Source organism: Sesamum indicum, linkage group LG7, assembly GCF_000512975.1.
Source record: "Sesamum indicum cultivar Zhongzhi No. 13 linkage group LG7, S_indicum_v1.0, whole genome shotgun sequence".
In the NCBI taxonomy this organism is placed as follows: domain Eukaryota; kingdom Viridiplantae; phylum Streptophyta; class Magnoliopsida; order Lamiales; family Pedaliaceae; genus Sesamum; species Sesamum indicum.
Window position 1 is genome coordinate 5,220,019 of NC_026151.1, and position 18,796 is coordinate 5,238,814.

General features: G+C 31.9%; 2 protein-coding genes across 4 annotated transcripts; both read left to right on the top strand.

Annotated features, from left to right (window-relative positions):
• LOC105166334 (pentatricopeptide repeat-containing protein At4g18520-like) lies at positions 3,318-8,684 on the top strand. Of its 3 annotated transcripts, none has more exons than XM_011085649.2 (2): positions 3,318-3,410; positions 6,327-8,684. In XM_011085649.2, the coding sequence occupies exon 2, from the start codon at positions 6,377-6,379 to the stop codon at positions 8,231-8,233; it is 1,857 nt and encodes a 618-aa protein (XP_011083951.1). In that variant the 5' UTR covers positions 3,318-3,410; positions 6,327-6,376; the 3' UTR covers positions 8,234-8,684. The 3 variants fall into 3 exon arrangements, with proteins under 3 accessions (XP_011083951.1, XP_011083952.1, XP_011083953.1); XM_011085650.2 differs by lacking the exon at positions 3,318-3,410 and adding an exon at positions 4,429-5,187; XM_011085651.2 differs by lacking the exon at positions 3,318-3,410 and having other exon boundaries at positions 6,555-6,694; positions 6,801-8,684.
• On the top strand, positions 11,043-11,728 carry LOC105166336 (defensin-like protein 6). Its single transcript, XM_011085655.1, has 2 exons — positions 11,043-11,108; positions 11,379-11,728. Exons 1-2 carry the CDS (start codon positions 11,057-11,059, stop codon positions 11,705-11,707), a joined length of 381 nt encoding a protein of 126 aa, XP_011083957.1. The 5' UTR covers positions 11,043-11,056; the 3' UTR covers positions 11,708-11,728.

Below are 18,796 nucleotides of genomic sequence, written 5' to 3' on the forward strand. Positions count from 1 at the left end.
ATTATTTCCTTTCCTAGAATCATCCAATGTATTTAATTAGGAGTCTTGGCCGATTTTATTGAGATAAAATACAAGGTCCAACTAAATTTAATTAAATTTAATTAAATTCAATTTAATTAAAATCTACCTCATTAAGCCAATCATATATTTAGTTCAATTAAATACATGACCCCAATAAGCCTTTATTAATTAATAAGTCCAACTTATTATATAATAATGGCATGCCCAATATAAATTATTCCTATTAATTTATCCTTGGGCTCCTCCATCCAATGAATCTCTCCCATTTGTAACTAATCTAATTACTTAGAATTAGTTCTCAATTAATTACTCGTCCCTTCTCGGTTATTTGTGTGAGTCATTAGCTTCACTTTTCAACTAGACTTGGGTTAGTGTCAAACACTATTATTAACTAAATCTAATTTAATTAATAATTCTCGATAAATCCCTTGATCAAGAAAGCCCATCACCATGGGTGGCTGTCTAGCAACAGTCCATGGTACTAGAGACTAGGCGAATATCCATGTGAATTTTTAGGCACTCAAGTCCACACGGGTACGGTCCTTCTGTCTACCAATTGGGTGTCAGCTTCCATTCTGAACTACGCGTCTATGCTAAATACATGAGATCGCATTACGCTAAATTGCTCGACATAGGAACCTCTTTTTCTATTTAATCAATGACCGTGGCCACAGATTTATAGAGGGTGAACGCATCTCCAAGTGCGTAGGAGATGCCTTTGTCACGTATTGACAGGGGATGGATCATTTTCTTGAAATTCACCGTCCTCGCTACATGCTTTGATTGCACTGGACAAGGCTTATGAGGATCATCTTTGAGACACAATCATCTCTCACACAAATCCAAGATGCGGTCATCGTATGCATGTCTGTTGTGATTCCTTAAGTTTGTCCCGTACTATCAGAGCTGGGGATTCGAGTAATACCACCAGCCTCCAAGGCTTCCATGTGACAATCCCCGTGAGTCAATTCAGTCGATTCGACACCTAGCCAATCAGTGTACTAAGATTGCATAGACGTCCCATATCTGTTGCAGACGAAACGCAACACTCATCAAATGAATGTGACTCATAATGCAAAGCTCCATAGGACACTCGATGCTCATTTTCGAGGTTCTCGACTTGGAATATTTCAAACCCAACCCTTGGCAGTTGATTTCATGACCGCCATCTAATGCGCAGTCCAACTGTTGCACAGTTGTTAAAGTGGTCTATGGGCTTTATTGTGATATTTAAAAAATGTAAACATGTATAATGAGTACAACAAATGAAATGCTAATAGCGAATACTCATTTTATTCACTAAATAATATTACATAGAATCGAGTTATTGTCTGAATGGATTACAAGTATGCAAATCCAATTGGCTTTTAGGTTAGCTATTCTAACAAAAAATGTGGAGGGAAATTGGAATTTTGGAACAGCTTTTATATAAAGCCATTCTAATTTATTTGTTTGGCGGAAAATTCTAAAAGAAATTGGAGAAAATCCAATTTTCAAATGAACGTTCCAAAAGCCGTTACAAAAATCGTTAAAATATGTGTTTAGATTTCAACAATTTTATTTTCAAGTACGATATCTTAAAATTCATGCTACGGGTCATGTCAAACTTAAATACATATAAGACTATGTTCATTTGATCACATCTGTCGGTCTGATTTGATCACATGGCCTGATTACTAATGCACTGGGCTAAAAGAATACTTTTATATTATGGATATAATATCTCAACATTCGTATATTCAATTAGTCCAAAATTTCATGCTATGTATTTTTTTGTTGGTTTGATCATATCTAAAGGTTTGATCTAAATTTTAACGGTTCGATTAAGCCATGCAGTACAATAATATAAGATGATCGTTACATCAGTGTAATACCAATAACTATGAATATACAAAAATTGTTAAAATATGTGTTTAAATCTAATATGTGTATGACTTGTTATTTTATAGGGAAAAATGCAAGCAACTCCCTTGTGATATCGCAAATGAGCAAATTATCCCATTATGAAAAAATAAATAGTAATTTATCTTCTTATATTTTTTAAAATAGAATGATTTACCCTCCTATGAATTTTAAAATGAAGCAATTTACCTAAATTGCTTCATTTTAAAAAGTACTGGGGTAAATTGCTCTATTTTTTTCATAGGGGGTAATGTGCTCATTTTCAATATAATAAGAAGATAAATTGCTATTCACCCTTATTTTATATATATGTTATTAAACAATAAAACTTACGTGAATATTTTTATTTTAAATGATTACTTATGTATCTATATTGAACGTACCATAAATTATTAATATTTATGGACAATCTTGGGGAAGAGTGGAAGAAAGTAAGATGAAGCAAGATAATAATGAAATAAATAATAATAATAATAATAATAATAATAATAATAAATTAAAGAAATGAGACTGTGCATGATCACGCAAAGACAGTGATTCTATGTTATTATTATTATTATTATTTTTTTAGCGACGGTATGTTAGTTATTTTATCATGAATCAAAACAATATCACTATGTTTGTTTTTATTTTTAAATTATTTTCAAGACAAGTTAAAATATACTCAGTGTTTATTATCATTCAAAAACACCTTATTTAGGTGTTTTTAATTGTTTTAGTATAAATACATACATATATATACACACACATATATACATAAATATATTTAAAATGGACATGATTTGACAATAAACAGTAATTTTTGTCTCTAAAAAATACAACATTAAATATATAATACTTATTTTAAATTATCTTCAAAAATAAATCCAAACATATATACTATCTATAACACACACTTATTTTATTTTTTTTTTCTCTATCTCCACAAAATACAAAAAAACACTCAAAAAACGAATCCAAACATTATGTATGATTTTTCATTTTTCATTTTTTTTTTGTAAGTATGGGGAGGCTCTTTTTACAATTTTTTTTTCTCTTTTTATGGTTTGTGGTTTTAGATTAATGATTTACATCTCCTAATTTCACATAGTCAGCTAAAGACAGCACAATTTTGTTAAAAGATCAATATTTTTTCAAATTAATTTTATATTTGACAGGTGACGAGACCCAACTACGTTGTCGAAAAGGTCATGGATTAATATTCTACCAATGGGTAAGTATTAATTTATTTAAAATTTTAATTTGTTGGTTTGTTGTAATTAATTCATAGTTTTATTAGTTGGTTTAATTTTTTTGTTTATATTCTACCAATGGGTAAGTATTTGAATTATCTCCCCCAATCTCCCTCCCTACCCAAACGTGGCTCTTCCATCATCACCCACCACCCGCCGCCGCTCCCCCCCCCCCCCCCCCCCCCCACCATCTCCTTCTCCACCGTCAGTGCCACTCCCCGCTACCACCACAGTCGTCACCGACTCCAGCACCAAGTAAGTTTTTACATTTATTTTTGTTATAATATTTAATTAATTCTATTCAGTTTTATTGAGGAGCAGAATGATATAATTTGTTGGGTTTATTTGTTTGAGAAATTAGTTGGGTTAATTCTTAATATAATGTTGTTAATTGTTAATATGAATGTTTTTAAATTGTCTAAAAGTTTATCTTATGAAAATTTGTTGAAAAGAATTTCTGAAAATTTTCCGAAAAATTTTCGCTAATTTCTGAAAATTTTAAACTTATTTTAATTTTTCACCAATTTCTGAAATTTTTTTAATTTCTAAATTTCTGATAGTATTTTTGAAATTTATTTTAATTTTTCTATAATCATATGCATATTAGGAAAAAAGTTGGGATTTAATTTTATGTAATTTCTGAAAATATGTATAGTTTATATAATTTTTAGGTAATTTGTGTAATTTTATGGATACGTGCAATTTGTGTAATTTTATGTAATTTGTGTTAATTTTATGAATATGTGTAATTTGTGTTATTTTATGCAATTTGTGTTAATTTAAGAAAAAGTGTGTAATTTCCATAAAAATTTCTGAAAAATTTTGAAATTTAATTTTCTGAAACTTATGAATATTTCTGTAATGTTTTCAGCAATTTCTGAAAATATATATTTATGCATTTTCTGAAATTATTTTAATTTTTCTATTCTTATGAGTATTAGAAAAAAGTTGGGATTTAACTTTCTGTAATATTTTTCTATTTCTTGTTTTCAATTATTTTTCTGAAGTATATTTTTGTTGGGTATATTTATGCAATTGTTAATTGTTAGAATTATTTTGTTGTATCTTTTTTAATTGTTTGGTATATCTTGTTATATTTCTAAACTTGTTTGTAGGTATGTTGTATTTTTCTGAAATTCTGTACGTGTGTTGTATCAAGATGATTGTTGATTATTAGAAATATATTTATGAAATTATTTGTATGTATTTTGTATGCAAATTTACAAAAATTATGGACTTTAATGCAAATTAACGGAACATTATGGACTCTAATGCCAATTTTAAGAAAAATATTGAATTTTATGATTTGCAAAATATCACTTGCATGTTTAACATCCATGCTATTTATCTGTGAATTTCAACATTAATTAGATTACTTGTATCTTGGAAAAATTACCACAAATTCTTATCCTCCTGGGAAAATGAGATTGCTAGCTTTGCTTGGAAGTGCAATCTCAGCATCTGCTCTTGGAATTGCAACCTCTCATAAGCTTTACTATAAAAACGTCAAGACTATAAATACAAATTACAAGATTAAAATTAAGTATCTGAAATTGAAAGTAGGAATACCATATTCTGAAACTCATATGAATTTAGAAATTTATGTTGAACAGACAAACCATTCCTCTTTGGGCTAGTTTGCCCACAAGAAGGTCATGATCAAGCATGATGAAATTCTTCGTTTTTATTATTGACAAAAGAAAAACAATTGAAGAAAACTCATCAAGGGTTGATAAGTAAGTGCCCCCGCAAACCTTGCTCAAAGATTGAGTACCTTGAAAAGTTCATGGATACCAATAACTTGGCCTTCATGACTTGTATTTTGTATTCCGCCACCAAAACATTAAGATCGACCACAATGGTATTATAACCTACTAAACTTATCTTTAGTAGTTACCCCTACAGAAGAGCTAGAGTCATGGATTACTCTTCGTGTAGTAGCCAACTTAGAATAGGATCAGGATCAAATCTGAACTCCCAGGAGAAAAAGGACGAATTCTCTGTCAGTGAAGCCTCTCATAGCAACACAAAGGTTAGTATTCAATTTCTAAGTTCATTCAAGCTGGAAAATGCATACTTATATCAGTGCCTACTCGGACTTTATTTCAACTCACAGACTATCGTTGTTTTTGCTAAATCAGAAACTAGTAGTGAGGTTTCTGTATGGAAACAAGATAAGGCTAAGTAGAATAGCATGTCAAGTTCAGCTTAGGTTACCATTTACGTCCAAAAGGCTTGTGGAACACGATAGGTCTAGTAAATAAGCTTCTTAGTTCTTCCACATTTCTTTTTACAGTTAGAAGATATTCCAACTTATAGCTGTATTTTTCTAATCCAACACACGTCAACTTTTCTCCAGCTATATCTAGTAAAATCCACATGTATAGGCATGGTCTGGAAGTAACATTCTACCTTCAAATCAGCACCTGCACAGAACACCTTTGGAACTGAACTGCAGATCATCAGAACTTTTGCTGCAGCATCTTTGTTAACAGCTTCAAATGCGTACTGCAACCCCCTCAGTATATCCTTTCCAATAGATCCTAAATTAAGGCTGATGAGCCAAAAGATCAAGTCCTAATCGAGATAAAATCAAATTGTAAGGAGAATGGAAAACTAAAAGTATATCTCATAAAATGTGTATACTGTCATGATATAAGTTAACAAGTTATATCTAGATTACCAACATAAACCTTAGGTACCAATATAAATTGCTTTTAAAGTCCTGACCTTCATTTGGAATACACCTAGGAAAAGAGTTAGTTTTGAAATGTATGGTAGCATGAATTATTACTACTTTGAAATTTTGGAACCTTTAATCGTATCAATATACTGTCTTGAATTCATCCAACAATAGAAGGGTTATCTATCCTAATGATGCACATTGGCATAGCATGCAAACAGAGTTTTACAGTGCACGTGCCACACTCACCTCTTTTATCCTCACTCACAGACAAGCACTTAAATTTTGTTATTCCGTTATTCTTGTAAAAAGATGACCATGTCACTAATGGGAACATGTTCTGGCTACAATTGAGAAATTTTTACCTTGAATTTTTGAGCTTTATAGTACAGGACTTACTTTTCTTGTTAAGTTTTTCTAATAATGCAACTTAATGTTAGCTCCAACATTTGTGAGATTTTGACAGATGTTTTTCATTTTCATCATAGGAAGGAACAGGCATACAACCTAACAACTGTGAAGAACGCAAATAGAATCGATGTTCTCACTATCATATATTTCACCCCACATATTTTTAAATCAAAGCCAACCACCTCTTGTTGATGCTCAACCATCCAATTTGCCAAAATGCATAAACCATTTTGGAAAAATAAAAAGCAGCAACACTGCCAGCAACAGACGAAGCCTACCTATCTCCAAAGACTTGTCTTTCCTGACCCATTCTACTCTATCTGCATCTCCTGCAAATGTGGACGGTAGCAACAATATGCTTTCATACGATGCTGATCCAACCAATCAGCCTCTAGACTCCAGCACGATAGGCTGTTGGCTCCAGTCTTGTTCTAATGTTGAAGAGGTTAGAAAAGTTCATGCTGTTGTTATCAAGTGTATGAAAGAACCAGTAGTTTTTGTTAATAATAACTTGATCAGTGTGTATATAAAATTTGGAAATTTGGTGGCAGCTCGACGGGTATTTAATAATATGTTGGAGAAAAACGTTGTTTCCTGGACTGCAATGCTTAACGGCTACCAGAAACATGGCATAGGAAATGAAGCTTTGAGGTTGTTCGTTGAGTTTATTGATAGTGGGTTGCATGGGAACTCACAGACATATGTTTCCCTGTTGAAATTGTGTAGCAGGACATTTGATTATGATCTCGGAAGACAACTACATGGTTATATAGTGAAGAGCCAAGTGAGTAATTTCATATTGGATTGTACTATTTTGCACTTTTACGCTCGGTGTGGTGATTTGGATAGTGCTTTCGAAGTTTTTGACAGAATGCAGAATCAGGATTTGATTGCTTGGACAACCATGATTACAGCTTGTTCACAAAACAAACGAGGGCAGGAGGCTTTTGTCATGTTATCACAAATGTTATCGGGTGGACTTGACCCAAATGAGTTCACTGTTTGTAGTGTCTTGAATGCTTGCGGCGAAGAGAAAGAATTAAGATTCGGTAAACAGTTACATTGTACTGTGGCTAAGAAGGCATATGATCTGGATGTTTATGTAGAGACTTCGTTGGTGGATATGTATGCTAAATGTGGGCAAATTGAGGATGCCAGGACGCTTTTTGACAAAATGAAAAGGAGAAACGCAATCACTTGGAATACTATTTTAGCAGGATATGCTCGCAATGGGCTTGGAGAAGAGGCCATAAGACTCTTCCGCATGATGAAAAGATTAAAGGTATCTGTAAACAACTTAACCATGGTTAGCCTCCTTAGAGCTTGTGGCTTACTCAGGGCATTATCAATAGGTAAAGAAGTGCATGCCCAAATCTTCAGGAATTTTGAACCAAACAATATTTTCATTGGAAGTGCCCTTGTTTGGCTTTATTGTAAATGTGGGGATTATGCTTCTGCATCGAAAGTTCTCCAGTATCTGCCTGATAAAGATGTAGTTTCATGGACCACAATGATTTCTGGTTGTGCTCGCCTCGGTCATGAGTACGAGGCCCTTGAGTACTTGAAACAAATGTTGGGTGAAGGTGTGGAACCCAACCCTTTTACATATTCATCGGCACTCAAAGCATGTGCACAACTAGAAAGTATTAAGCAAGGGAAACTTATCCATTCCTCCATAAATAAGAAACCAGCATTATCTAACGTGTTTGTGGGCAGTGCTTTGGTTCATATGTATTCCAAATGCGGACATCTTTCAGAGGCAATTCAAGTCTTCGATAGCATGCCTGAAAGGAACTTGGTTTCCTGGAGGGCGATGATTGTAGCTTACGCAAAAAATGGGCATTGTAGTGAGGCTCTGAAGCTCATGTATCGAATGCAAGCTGAGGGTATTGAGGTGGATGATTACATACTCTCAACTGTGCTTACTACCTGTGGAGATTTTGAATGGAAGGAGTCCTCATCAGAGCATTGTTTACATTCTTAAGGTACAGATTAGAAGGGATTCTCTGTTTTTGGTTAAAAGCCATCATTGCTGTGGTTATGCGCATTTACCAGCAACTATATATTTAGTTAGTGGTGGCTGAAGATTTCTGACAGCCTTGTGGCTGAACTTACTGCTGAAAAACCATCGTCATGACCTAACTTCGATCCATCCATCCGCCCCTTCTCGACCGAAAGAACAAGAAACAGAGAGATGGATATCAAAGGGTAGCTCCGGTGGTTTTCGACCTTGGGTATGAATTCTATAGCCTGGGTGCCCCTGTTTGTACAAATGGATAGCTTGTGTAGTAGTTTTAGTGTGTAAATCAAGAAATGTGCACATATCACTTGGAATATTTTTTCCTCAGGGGAATCATTTCAAATATTTATATCCAGAAATATATGGATGTAATCAGGGTGAATCTCACTTTGATGGTTATCCCTATTTGTACAAATGGGTAGCTTGTATGGTAGTTTTACTTTTCATCTTCTTTTGACTTTTGATATATGCTAACTATACCTCTATGTCATTTTTTATATTTCAGGAATCCAAGATATTAGACTTGCTACGTAATATTTGTATCTTTCATCACTGTTGTTACCTCTGTTAGTTTGGATATAAAAATTAATGATCAATCCAATTTAGAAGAAAAACTAGGCACGATTTTGTCAATAAAAGATCATATTTGGAAGCCATAAATATCAATACACAAGAGTGGCTTGATAGAGTTAATTGGGGTAAATTTAGCAAAATAAAGAGATAAATGAGGAGAAATTGATTTTCATCTTTCTCAATTTCGAGTATCGGGTGGTTTGCGTAAATGATATTGATATTTTTAGTGGATATATGTGTAATTATCCAAAAATATGGGCGATTTATATAAGTAAACCATGGATCAAGGATGTAGGTGCAATTATCTCATACTTTTATTACGAGACTTCAATTTTATAATTGAAACAGAATTTTATTTACTTTTATTTTTTGTTTTGAATTTAACAGCTCAGATTGTAATTATAAGTTGTTTAAGATATTAGAGGAATTTAAGATTTATACAAATAAAATTAATTAAAAAATAGGGTTCTTTTTAATTTTTTGTTGAAATTGTTGAAACATAATTAAGGATAAAAAATAGTTTTTGACCAAAAAAAAATTATTTTGAATATTTTTATTTGTTAAATAAGCTTTATTGTTTCATTTGAAAAGATAGAAAAAACTATCATATAAATTAGCATGTAAACAAAAAAAAATGTTAATACACTTATTTTGTCAAAAAATAATTTTTATTTTTTATATTAATATTTTTGGTAAAGTGCTGAAGAATCGAAAACTGATTTCTCCTCATTCATCTCATTTTTTGTTAAATTTTCCTCAATTCAATCCTCTCTCAAGCCTCTCTTATGTATTGATGTTTATGGCTGACAAAATTCCCAATTCAATCGATCGTTTACTGACAAAATTTCATCTATATTTTTTTTAAAAAATTGGGCTTGTTGATAGTTTTAACTGTCAATCTAACAAAATGGTAGCAACAGTAATGATATGCAAATATTATATATCAAGTTTGATGACTTGGGAATTTAGAGTACCCAAAAATAAAATAAGGGTATAGTTAAGATACTAAAAAGTGAAACTATCCCTTGCCAAAATACTTGAATTTACTCTTATCAACATTTTGTTGCAAATTACTAAAAAAATAAACGTTTGTCGAGTGAAAGTCATTTAGCCATTCTTTGCCAACAAAATGGCATGTCAGCTGCACATAGCTTCAAAATTGACCTAAAATTCACCCATCGTTTACTGACAAAATCACACTCAATTAGCCTTGTGCGTGCATAACAAACATAATTAATTAAATTTAATTAATTATTTATTTTTGGTTACCCATATTCAGAAATAGCCCGTTACCACAGGTAGCCGTTTAGCAACAGTCCATGCCACTAAAGATTAGGTGAATAGCGGCGTGAATATGTGCTCCGAATTCGTACAAGTACGGGCTTTAGTGTCGACAGTCTCCTGGTCTTAGTTCAGGGCATGGAATTGGGTGTCGATTGCCATCCTTTATTAGACAACTATACTTGAAACTCGAGATGCATTTGCTCTACTCATTCGATCTGGGAAACCTATCCCTAATTGATCAATTGTTTTGGCCAAAGACTTTTAGAGTCTAAATCTAGGGATGATTTTTTATATTAAAATTTCATATGGAGATTTTTGATATTTTGATATATCACAGGAGGTCAAAATGAATTTAACCCCATGATATTCTATCTGATATAAAAACCAATTAATGAAAATGTCTAAAGACGTCAATTAGAAACCAAAAGTGTAAGTGTTGATTCTTTAGGGACTGAAAGCAAATAATAGATTGTTTAGAGACCAAAAGTTAAGTTTTTCCACGTTGCATCTAATTGCAACATCAATTTGTAATAGAAGATGTAAAGTGTTGTTTAATTTATTATACTTAAATTTTCCTTGATGCTAAAACTACCATTTATTGCGTAATTATTACAATTATACAAATAATCCTTCAATCCCACAATCAATCAATTAGTTTAGGAAAAATTGAAGAAGAATAAAACATGGACAAATTACAAATGTACAAGAAAAGTTTGAAGTAATAAATACGAAAACATATCTGCCTATTCCGACAATTAATATATTTTCCTTGATTAATACAAATTTCTGCACATTGGCCATTTGTTCCCATGCTATAGCGGGCTTCATACCATAGTCAAAATCTCAACCCCAAATCAAATCTATATAAGCATGGGCTTCAGTTCTTGCAAATCATACTTTATTACATCAACCTTAACTTCGATCTCAAACATGGAGATGAAGTTTCATGGTGTAGTTCTGCTACTCCTACTTTTCTTGACTCGTAAGTTCTCAAGTAGTTCTTCATACTATATGCATGGGTATGGAAAATCTTATATTTCGTTTCCTGTGTTAGGGTCTTGTTCGATTTAGTTCCATTTGTTATGATATTCCCACATTGCATCCTATAAGTTGAAATTTTTTAAAAAAATTTAGTTCTTACGATACGGAAAATTTTAGTTTTTCCGCATGGGTATTTTATTGTTTTTTTTTTCCCACCATATCTCGTGCAATATACGTAACAAGAAACTTGGTTGTTTAATTATGAATGCAGATGAATTGATGGTACAGATTGAGGCAAGAAATTGCTTTTCAAAAAGCAGACATTATCATGGGAGATGCTTTTTCAAAGGCCAAATGAGCAACTGCAGATTACTTTGCAGGCAGGAAAGGTTCACTGCCGGCAAATGCATCCGTGGAACTTGCTTTTGTTCGAGGAGATGTGGCAGCTCCCGTCCATCACATCCTCCGCCGTCTGGGGGCGGAGAGGGCGGAGAAGGTGGAGAGGGCGGCGAGGGTGGAGGTGGTGGTGGAGAGGGTGGTGGTGGAGGAGGAGATGATGGTGGCGGCGAGGGAGGAGACATTTTATACCCCAAGAATTAAGACAAAACACATTGTTATGCAACCGGATGAAATAAAAATGAGCTTAATTAAATAAAGTTTTATTCAGCTTTCCCAAATTTGAATTGTGATTGCTTATTATTTCTATTGCATGATCACATAACTAGGATTAAATGCAAGTTTCGTCAGCTTTTGCATTTTGGTGTTGTAAATTTTTATTTTTATAAAATATAGCAAATAGATCCTACAACCTTTTGCTACTCTAAAAAGATAGATGACTAAGACATCAAAATAAAAAAATAAAAAAGATCGACCAAAAATTTGCTTCAAAACTAGCAAAAATTGACAATGGAATCAAAAGCCCTGAATTTAGAAAAAGACGTGTAGGGTATATGCTTTTTCTTCCGTCAACATTTGCAAATTTCAAAGACTAAGTAATCAAAATTACGAAAAATTTAAAGTTATAAAGTTACAGTCTATTTATTACCCTAAAAAGATAAATACTTAAATATCAAAATATAAATGATACAGAACAAAAATTGCATTTGAGCCCGCATAATAGTTTAAACTTGCTAAACCTATATTAAGTTTAAATTGACTAAAAATGTTATAGTCATAAGTTGTGCAATAATTTCGTGTAAGAATAATGTATGTTATTGAGAAGTGAGTAATAATTAAAACGCAACGCATTAAAAGAGAAATAACATATATGTCAATAGTCTAATCTTATATTATTGAAATAGTAACTAGAAAATCATAGTAAATCAACAGCATCTATCACGTTCAGATAAAATCAATACGGAAATTTAAATTTTGACTATGATTAATCAACATTCACTATTACTCATGACCAATCCACAATTTTTAGTTGTAGAAGACTCGTTTTGCAAAACAACGGCCAATAGCCGTTGCGCAGTCGTAATTAATTAGTATCGACCATTATTTTATGCGTTTAACCATGATTATTAATTAATCATAGTGAAAAATTATATTTCTTCTAGTGCTGACTTATAGCGCTTGAAAATTACAGATGAAATTGCCATGCATTCAGAAGCAGTAAGAATGTGCAAATCAAGGAGTCGTGAGTGCAAATCAGGTTGATGTTCCTCTCGTAATTGCAACATAGTTTGTGGGACCGAAGGTTTTTAATTTGAAAAATGTGAACGTTTCAAATACTATTGTGTTCAGTAGTGTGGCTCTGGAGGCGGAGTTGGCGGAACTCCTCCAGACCCCTGCCCCCCCACCATCAGACCCCTGCCCCCCACCATCAGGTTACGGTTAATAATAAGCATGCACTTTATAACATAAGTAAATTCGATACATATGTTCCTTCTATATATAATTGGCCTTTGTTCTTAATTTTGCTTATTTTTTTTATTCTTAATAATAAAATCGAATGCTTAAATAAATTTATGATAACTTTATATGGTGCCATAATTAACTTATATAACTTAATTGGGAAATTTATTTTCATATTGTATTTAGGGTCAATACACTTTTCATCCCATAAGATTAAGGCACTCACTAATGGGCAAAAAGTACAAGAATTTTTACTTTAAGTCCTTTCGTCATATTCCTTTAGTATTTTGACGAAAACAACTGCTAAATACCCCGTTGTTAACTCTTCGACTTTCTGTATAACAGACATGTGCTTAGCACCTTTCTTTTCTATCAAACTACAAATTAACAAAATCCCGATGAAATTAATGATTAATAGTAAGATTTTTTTGTATATTTTATAGAACTATTAATGAAAATCCAGTAACTAATGGAACGAAAAGTATATAAATTTAAGATATCGGATGAAAAATTCTATTTCACCCAAATTCTTTTCTATATACAGTGTAAAAGCAAACATATAATATACAATTTTGAACATTCTCTTCAAGCTAAGGAGGAGTGAATTGTTACTTAGACAACATCAAGATTCTTATTGTATATGCAAATAAAATTGAGATTGAGATGGTAACTATGAAACGGATCGGAAGCGGTATATAGAAGAGGATGAAAGAAAATGTAGATCAAAAGTACAAAATTGCAAAAAATTATTGAATTATTTACCTACGTTGCTTGCGATAAAGAGAAGAACGATGATAGTAGAAGATGATGTGCGTAGCGAGTTAGGCTTAAGGACTTTGAATTAGTCAATTTTATTTGCTTAACCTGACATTGGATAAGGGGACATTTAATTTCATCTAAAAGAATATAAGAAAATAATTAGTTCGGACTTTCTTTGTTCTGAAATCATATTCCTTCTTTTATTACAGCTTTGGGATGCCACACACCGTGGATTTTTAAGAGTGGTAACCACGACTAGTTTATACGTCAAGAAATTGCTCCGACAACAAATGTTGGATATTATTTTGAAGCATCATAATCTAAATCTACCCTTCTCCACTATTTCAATTAGTTTAGGTTCATACTTATGGATTCCAAAGTGTAATATATCATTATTTTCTTATTATGCAGTTAAATTCCTAAACATCCATTTGAATTTCGAATAGGCTCAATTGGGTTAATTTTATTTCATCAATATCTTATGGGGAAAAGCACCTTTTGTCCGTTAATTTTAGGGTTTTTTTTTTTACTTTTGGTTCCATTGATTATGGGATTCTCTCACTTTTAATCCTGCAACTTTTAAAAAGTAGCATTTTTTGTCTTATGATACATTTCTGTTATATATTTTAATGGAAAAATAGCACGTGACCATTTAAGTCTTTACACTTTTGGTCCTATATGTTACGAAATTCTCACTTTTGATCCCATAACTTAAAGTAGAACTTTTGGTTCCATGCACTTATTGGCTACGAGGCATTTTCTATTAAAGCGTACGTCATGATACAAAAACTGTTATTTTTTTAAAGTTACGGGACCAAAAATGAGAATTCTATAATCAATAAAATCAAAAGTGCAATAAGTTACAGGATGAAAAATACTATTTTTCCCAATATCTTGAATTGGTTATTATTCATATTATTTGGGAAATGGATGGGGTTGTGTTTAGGGCTTAATCTTCCAAGACTAGGAAGGAGAAAAACAAGGTCCTCTTTTGCTCCTTCACCCAAAAAATAATTACACCTGCAAGAATTCGAACTGGAAAATGGAATATAAAGTCCTTATGGGACTGTACATATCTTGTATACATCCTATGACCCTTTGGACATGATTGCTTTTACATGATGCTCAAAATTAATATCCGTATGTCATGTGTACAAAATAATAAGTAGACCTTATGTCCAATAGCACTTTCCTTCTCAAAATTTTAAATTTTCTATGTCCAACTTTCCAAAATATCGAAATTAGACTCTCGAGAAAGTAAATTGTGGATCATATCAATCTGAAAATAAAATTTTGAAGCATTTCTAAGTTCATTATTATCATTTGAGGACAAAGTGAAGCAAATGTTAATTTTTCTCGCAACATAATCCCTTTTTTGGGTTTAGTCCAAATTCTCGACATTTTGAGGGAGTGCAGTGCAATTTGCGCTATATATATGATGTGGTCGAGGTATATACGAAGGGATAAAACTGAAATTTTTACCTACAGTACAACTACGCACCAGGTGAAACATGATTTTCGAGAAAGGTCTTTTTATAAGAAAAATAACCACTATTCATTGAAAGTGACCATTTTTCTTATAAAAAGACCTCCATCGAAAATCGTGTTTCACCTAATGCATAATTGTGTAGTAGGTAAAATTCTCAGTTTTACCCCTTCGTAAAAATCTCAACCACATCAATATATATATATATATATATATATATATTTAAATCATTGAATATGGCTTTCTTTCGCAATAAGAAATTATCAATAAATGCATATATCTTGTCCGAAGATGAGGGAAAAGCACTAGAGATTAGGACTTGAGAGAAATTTTGAGCTACCTCCGGTACTGTATAAATACTTAGTTATATATGTTTATGTTGAATGGAATGGAATGGGAAGAGGTCAAAATACCAAAAACCAATGGAGAAGAGAATAGTTTGGGTTGTTTGTCTTCTTTTCTTTTTCACTTCTCGTAAGTCTCTCATTTTTTTCGTCTTTTCAGAAATGTATCTTCATACATTATTAGCTGTAAATGCTGAATCATGTGACACGTTTACTTGACTTTCCTCGTGTTATTTACTAAATCTAGAAGAGAAATTGCACCGGGATGAGGAAAAATTAGTTATTGCTTCATTCTCTATAAAGGGAAAAATGTAATTATTTTTCTGTGATATTAAAAATGAGTAAATTATCCTTTTATGAAAAAGAAATAGCAATTTACTTCCCATTTTTTATATTTTGAAGGAGCAAATTATCCCTTGAAGAAAATAAAATTTTATATCCCTGTATTTTAAAAAATATAGCAATTTACTCCCCTATGTTTTTTAAAATGAAGCAATTTACCTCCTTAGACAGGGAGGTAAATTATTTCAATTTAAAAAACACATGAGTAAATTGCTATTTTTTTTTATAGAGAGTAATTTGTTTATTTGCAAAATCACAGGGTAAAATCCATATAATCCAAACTGTGATACCCAAAATATTCGAATAGGCCCCTATGATAAAAAAATACCATATAATCCCCTGTAAAATCTGAAAATGTGCAAACTGTATAATCCCCTATAAAATTTAAAAATGTGCATACTGGCCCCTGGTGTATTTGAACATGAGTATGTTCATGCATAACTTTCATACCTAGGTTAGCACGATTGATGATATCAGCCCAGGTATTAAAAATATATTTTTTAAATCAATGGCCTATATTTAATCTGATCTAAATTTGTGGCTCAAATTTAATCATGCTTATCAAAAATTAAAATTATTATTTTAATATATAAATTTATATTTGTATATATATATCTAAATTTAGTTTTCTTAACCTCCCATATCTCCGCCATCTGACCACTTTTTGGAGCAAACTTACTACTATTGGAAAGTCCGTCTAATGTCGAGCATTTTGATACCCACCCACTAGAAATTTCTAATCCATTGGTGAATTATCTCAATTTTTTCGCTCATAAAATCCTAACCGGCGCCCCCCATCTTCTATTGATTTTTTCCCTGAACATTTTGATACCTTACCCACCAAAAATTCTCCAATTCGTTAGCGAGTTATATCTATTTTTTTACTCAAAAAATCCTAACTTGCACCCCCATCTTCTATCGTGTTTTTCTCCATCATCTGACCATTTCTCGACTTGGGTCTACCACCGTTGGAAAGCCCGTCTGACGATGAGCATTTTGACACCACACCCACCGCCAATCTCCCGTCCGTCGACGAGTTATCTCTATTTTCTATTTTATATTTTTAAAATTTCTTTATATATATACGTATAACTACATTATATTTTTTTATATTATATTTTTAAAATATGTAATAATTTAAATAAAGAAGTAGTTTGGTCATTTATGGGCAGAATATACATACTAGCATTTTGGGCGCGTGAAATAAAATTCTAGAGACGAAGTGGTAATGTGCATCTTTTTAAATTTTACAAGAGATTATATGATATTCTTTTTGTCGTAGGGACCTATTTAAATATTTTGACTATCACAAGGGGTAATACGAATTTTATCCCAATATTCACAGGCAAGTAAATTGCATAAAACCTCATAACTTTTATATGCTAAAGCCGACTCGCTTGCTAGTGTGTAAATATGGCGAACTTCTCTTAATGTTGTTGGTTCTCGAATATTAGTATGCTTGATGTATATGCTATGATATGTATTAATGAATATATTGTTTAAAATGATGAAACAGAGAAGTTTGCGATGCAATGTCAAGCAAGGATGTGCAAATCAAGAAGTCGTGAGTATGAAGGACGCAGATGCAATAATCATATATGCTCCATACTCTGCAAGCACGAAAAGTTCGAAACTGGCAAATGCTACACCTTTAATAAGTGCATTTGTAGCAAGGATTGTGGCCCTGATGCATCAAAACCCACACCAAATCCGCCCCAGACGACACCAATCCAATCACCAACAACATATCGAAATTGATGGTTTTTTGCATACCTACTCTAATATAAATAAAGTGCGTATTTGGAGTGTATATTGAATTTACAATTATGTTGGTATGTTTGTTCTTCTAAAATAATAAAGTATCCAATTGAACGATTTAAATAGAGTAATCTCGTGTTCCGTTTTTATATTTTTTTTTCTCTGTATGAGTGTAACTTTTTTTCTTATATTAATATCATGATAGAAATGTTAACTTATTAATAATGGTAAATGTCTGCACTTTCACTACAATAAATTATATAAATAGTTAGGAAAAATCGAAAGGAGAGTAAATTTGTTAGTAATTAGCAATGAATTTAGTAAGTGGTAATAACTTTAAGTTTTTAAGATTTCAAAATTAATATTAGAAATGAAAATTTTGTTTGCTATAATTACATATAAATTTAATATTGCAAAACATCGTAATTGCCCTCGGCAAAAAAATTGAAAAGCACCCTCCAAGATTTTACTAACAAGTATTTCATTAGTAAAATTTCTAGAAAAACAATAAAAAAAATTGGTGTTAAAATCAACAATGAGCTGATTAGCAAGTCAATATTTTTTTAAATTCATAATAACATAAATTAGAAATGAATTTCACTATTTTACAAGAAATTTGTCTTATTGCTAATGACATTATTTCTTGTAGTATTTGTGTATATGCGAGTGAACAAAAAATTAATCACAAGTTGCATTAATTAATTTTTAGCCAATACTAACATCTTAGGATGTCAAGTATTACTTTGCACATAAAACTTTTCCGTTGAACCCTATGAAGCATATACTTTTGGATAAAATATAATAATCTTTCTTGGCATAATTATAAAGGGTTGAATGCAATTTACCCTCTTTTGGTAATGAAAATGAGCAAATTACCTTCCTATAAAAATAAATAGTAATTTATCCCCTATATTTTAAAAAATGAAGCAATTTACCTTCCTACCTAAGGAGGTAAATTGCTTCAATTTTAAAAACATAAGGAGGTAAATTGCTACATTTAAAAAACACAGAACGATAAATTGCTATTTTATTTTTCATAAAGGGGTTAAGAAATTCAATCACTTCAAAAGGAAACACGGCAGCTTACCCTACTGTGAACATGGATGGATCCTGTCATCAAGGTTCATTTATTAACTGCCCTTT

Bases quoted from the DNA above. Each gene is read 5' to 3' on its own strand.
- LOC105166334 (XM_011085649.2), top strand. From the start codon at position 6,377: ATGTTCTCACTATCATATATTTCACCCCACATATTTTTAAATCAAAGC.
- LOC105166336 (XM_011085655.1), top strand. From the start codon at position 11,057: ATGGAGATGAAGTTTCATGGTGTAGTTCTGCTACTCCTACTTTTCTTG. The intron at 11,109-11,378 runs GTAAGTTCTCAA...TTATGAATGCAG, and splicing joins ACTCCTACTTTTCTTGACTC to ATGAATTGATGGTACAGATT.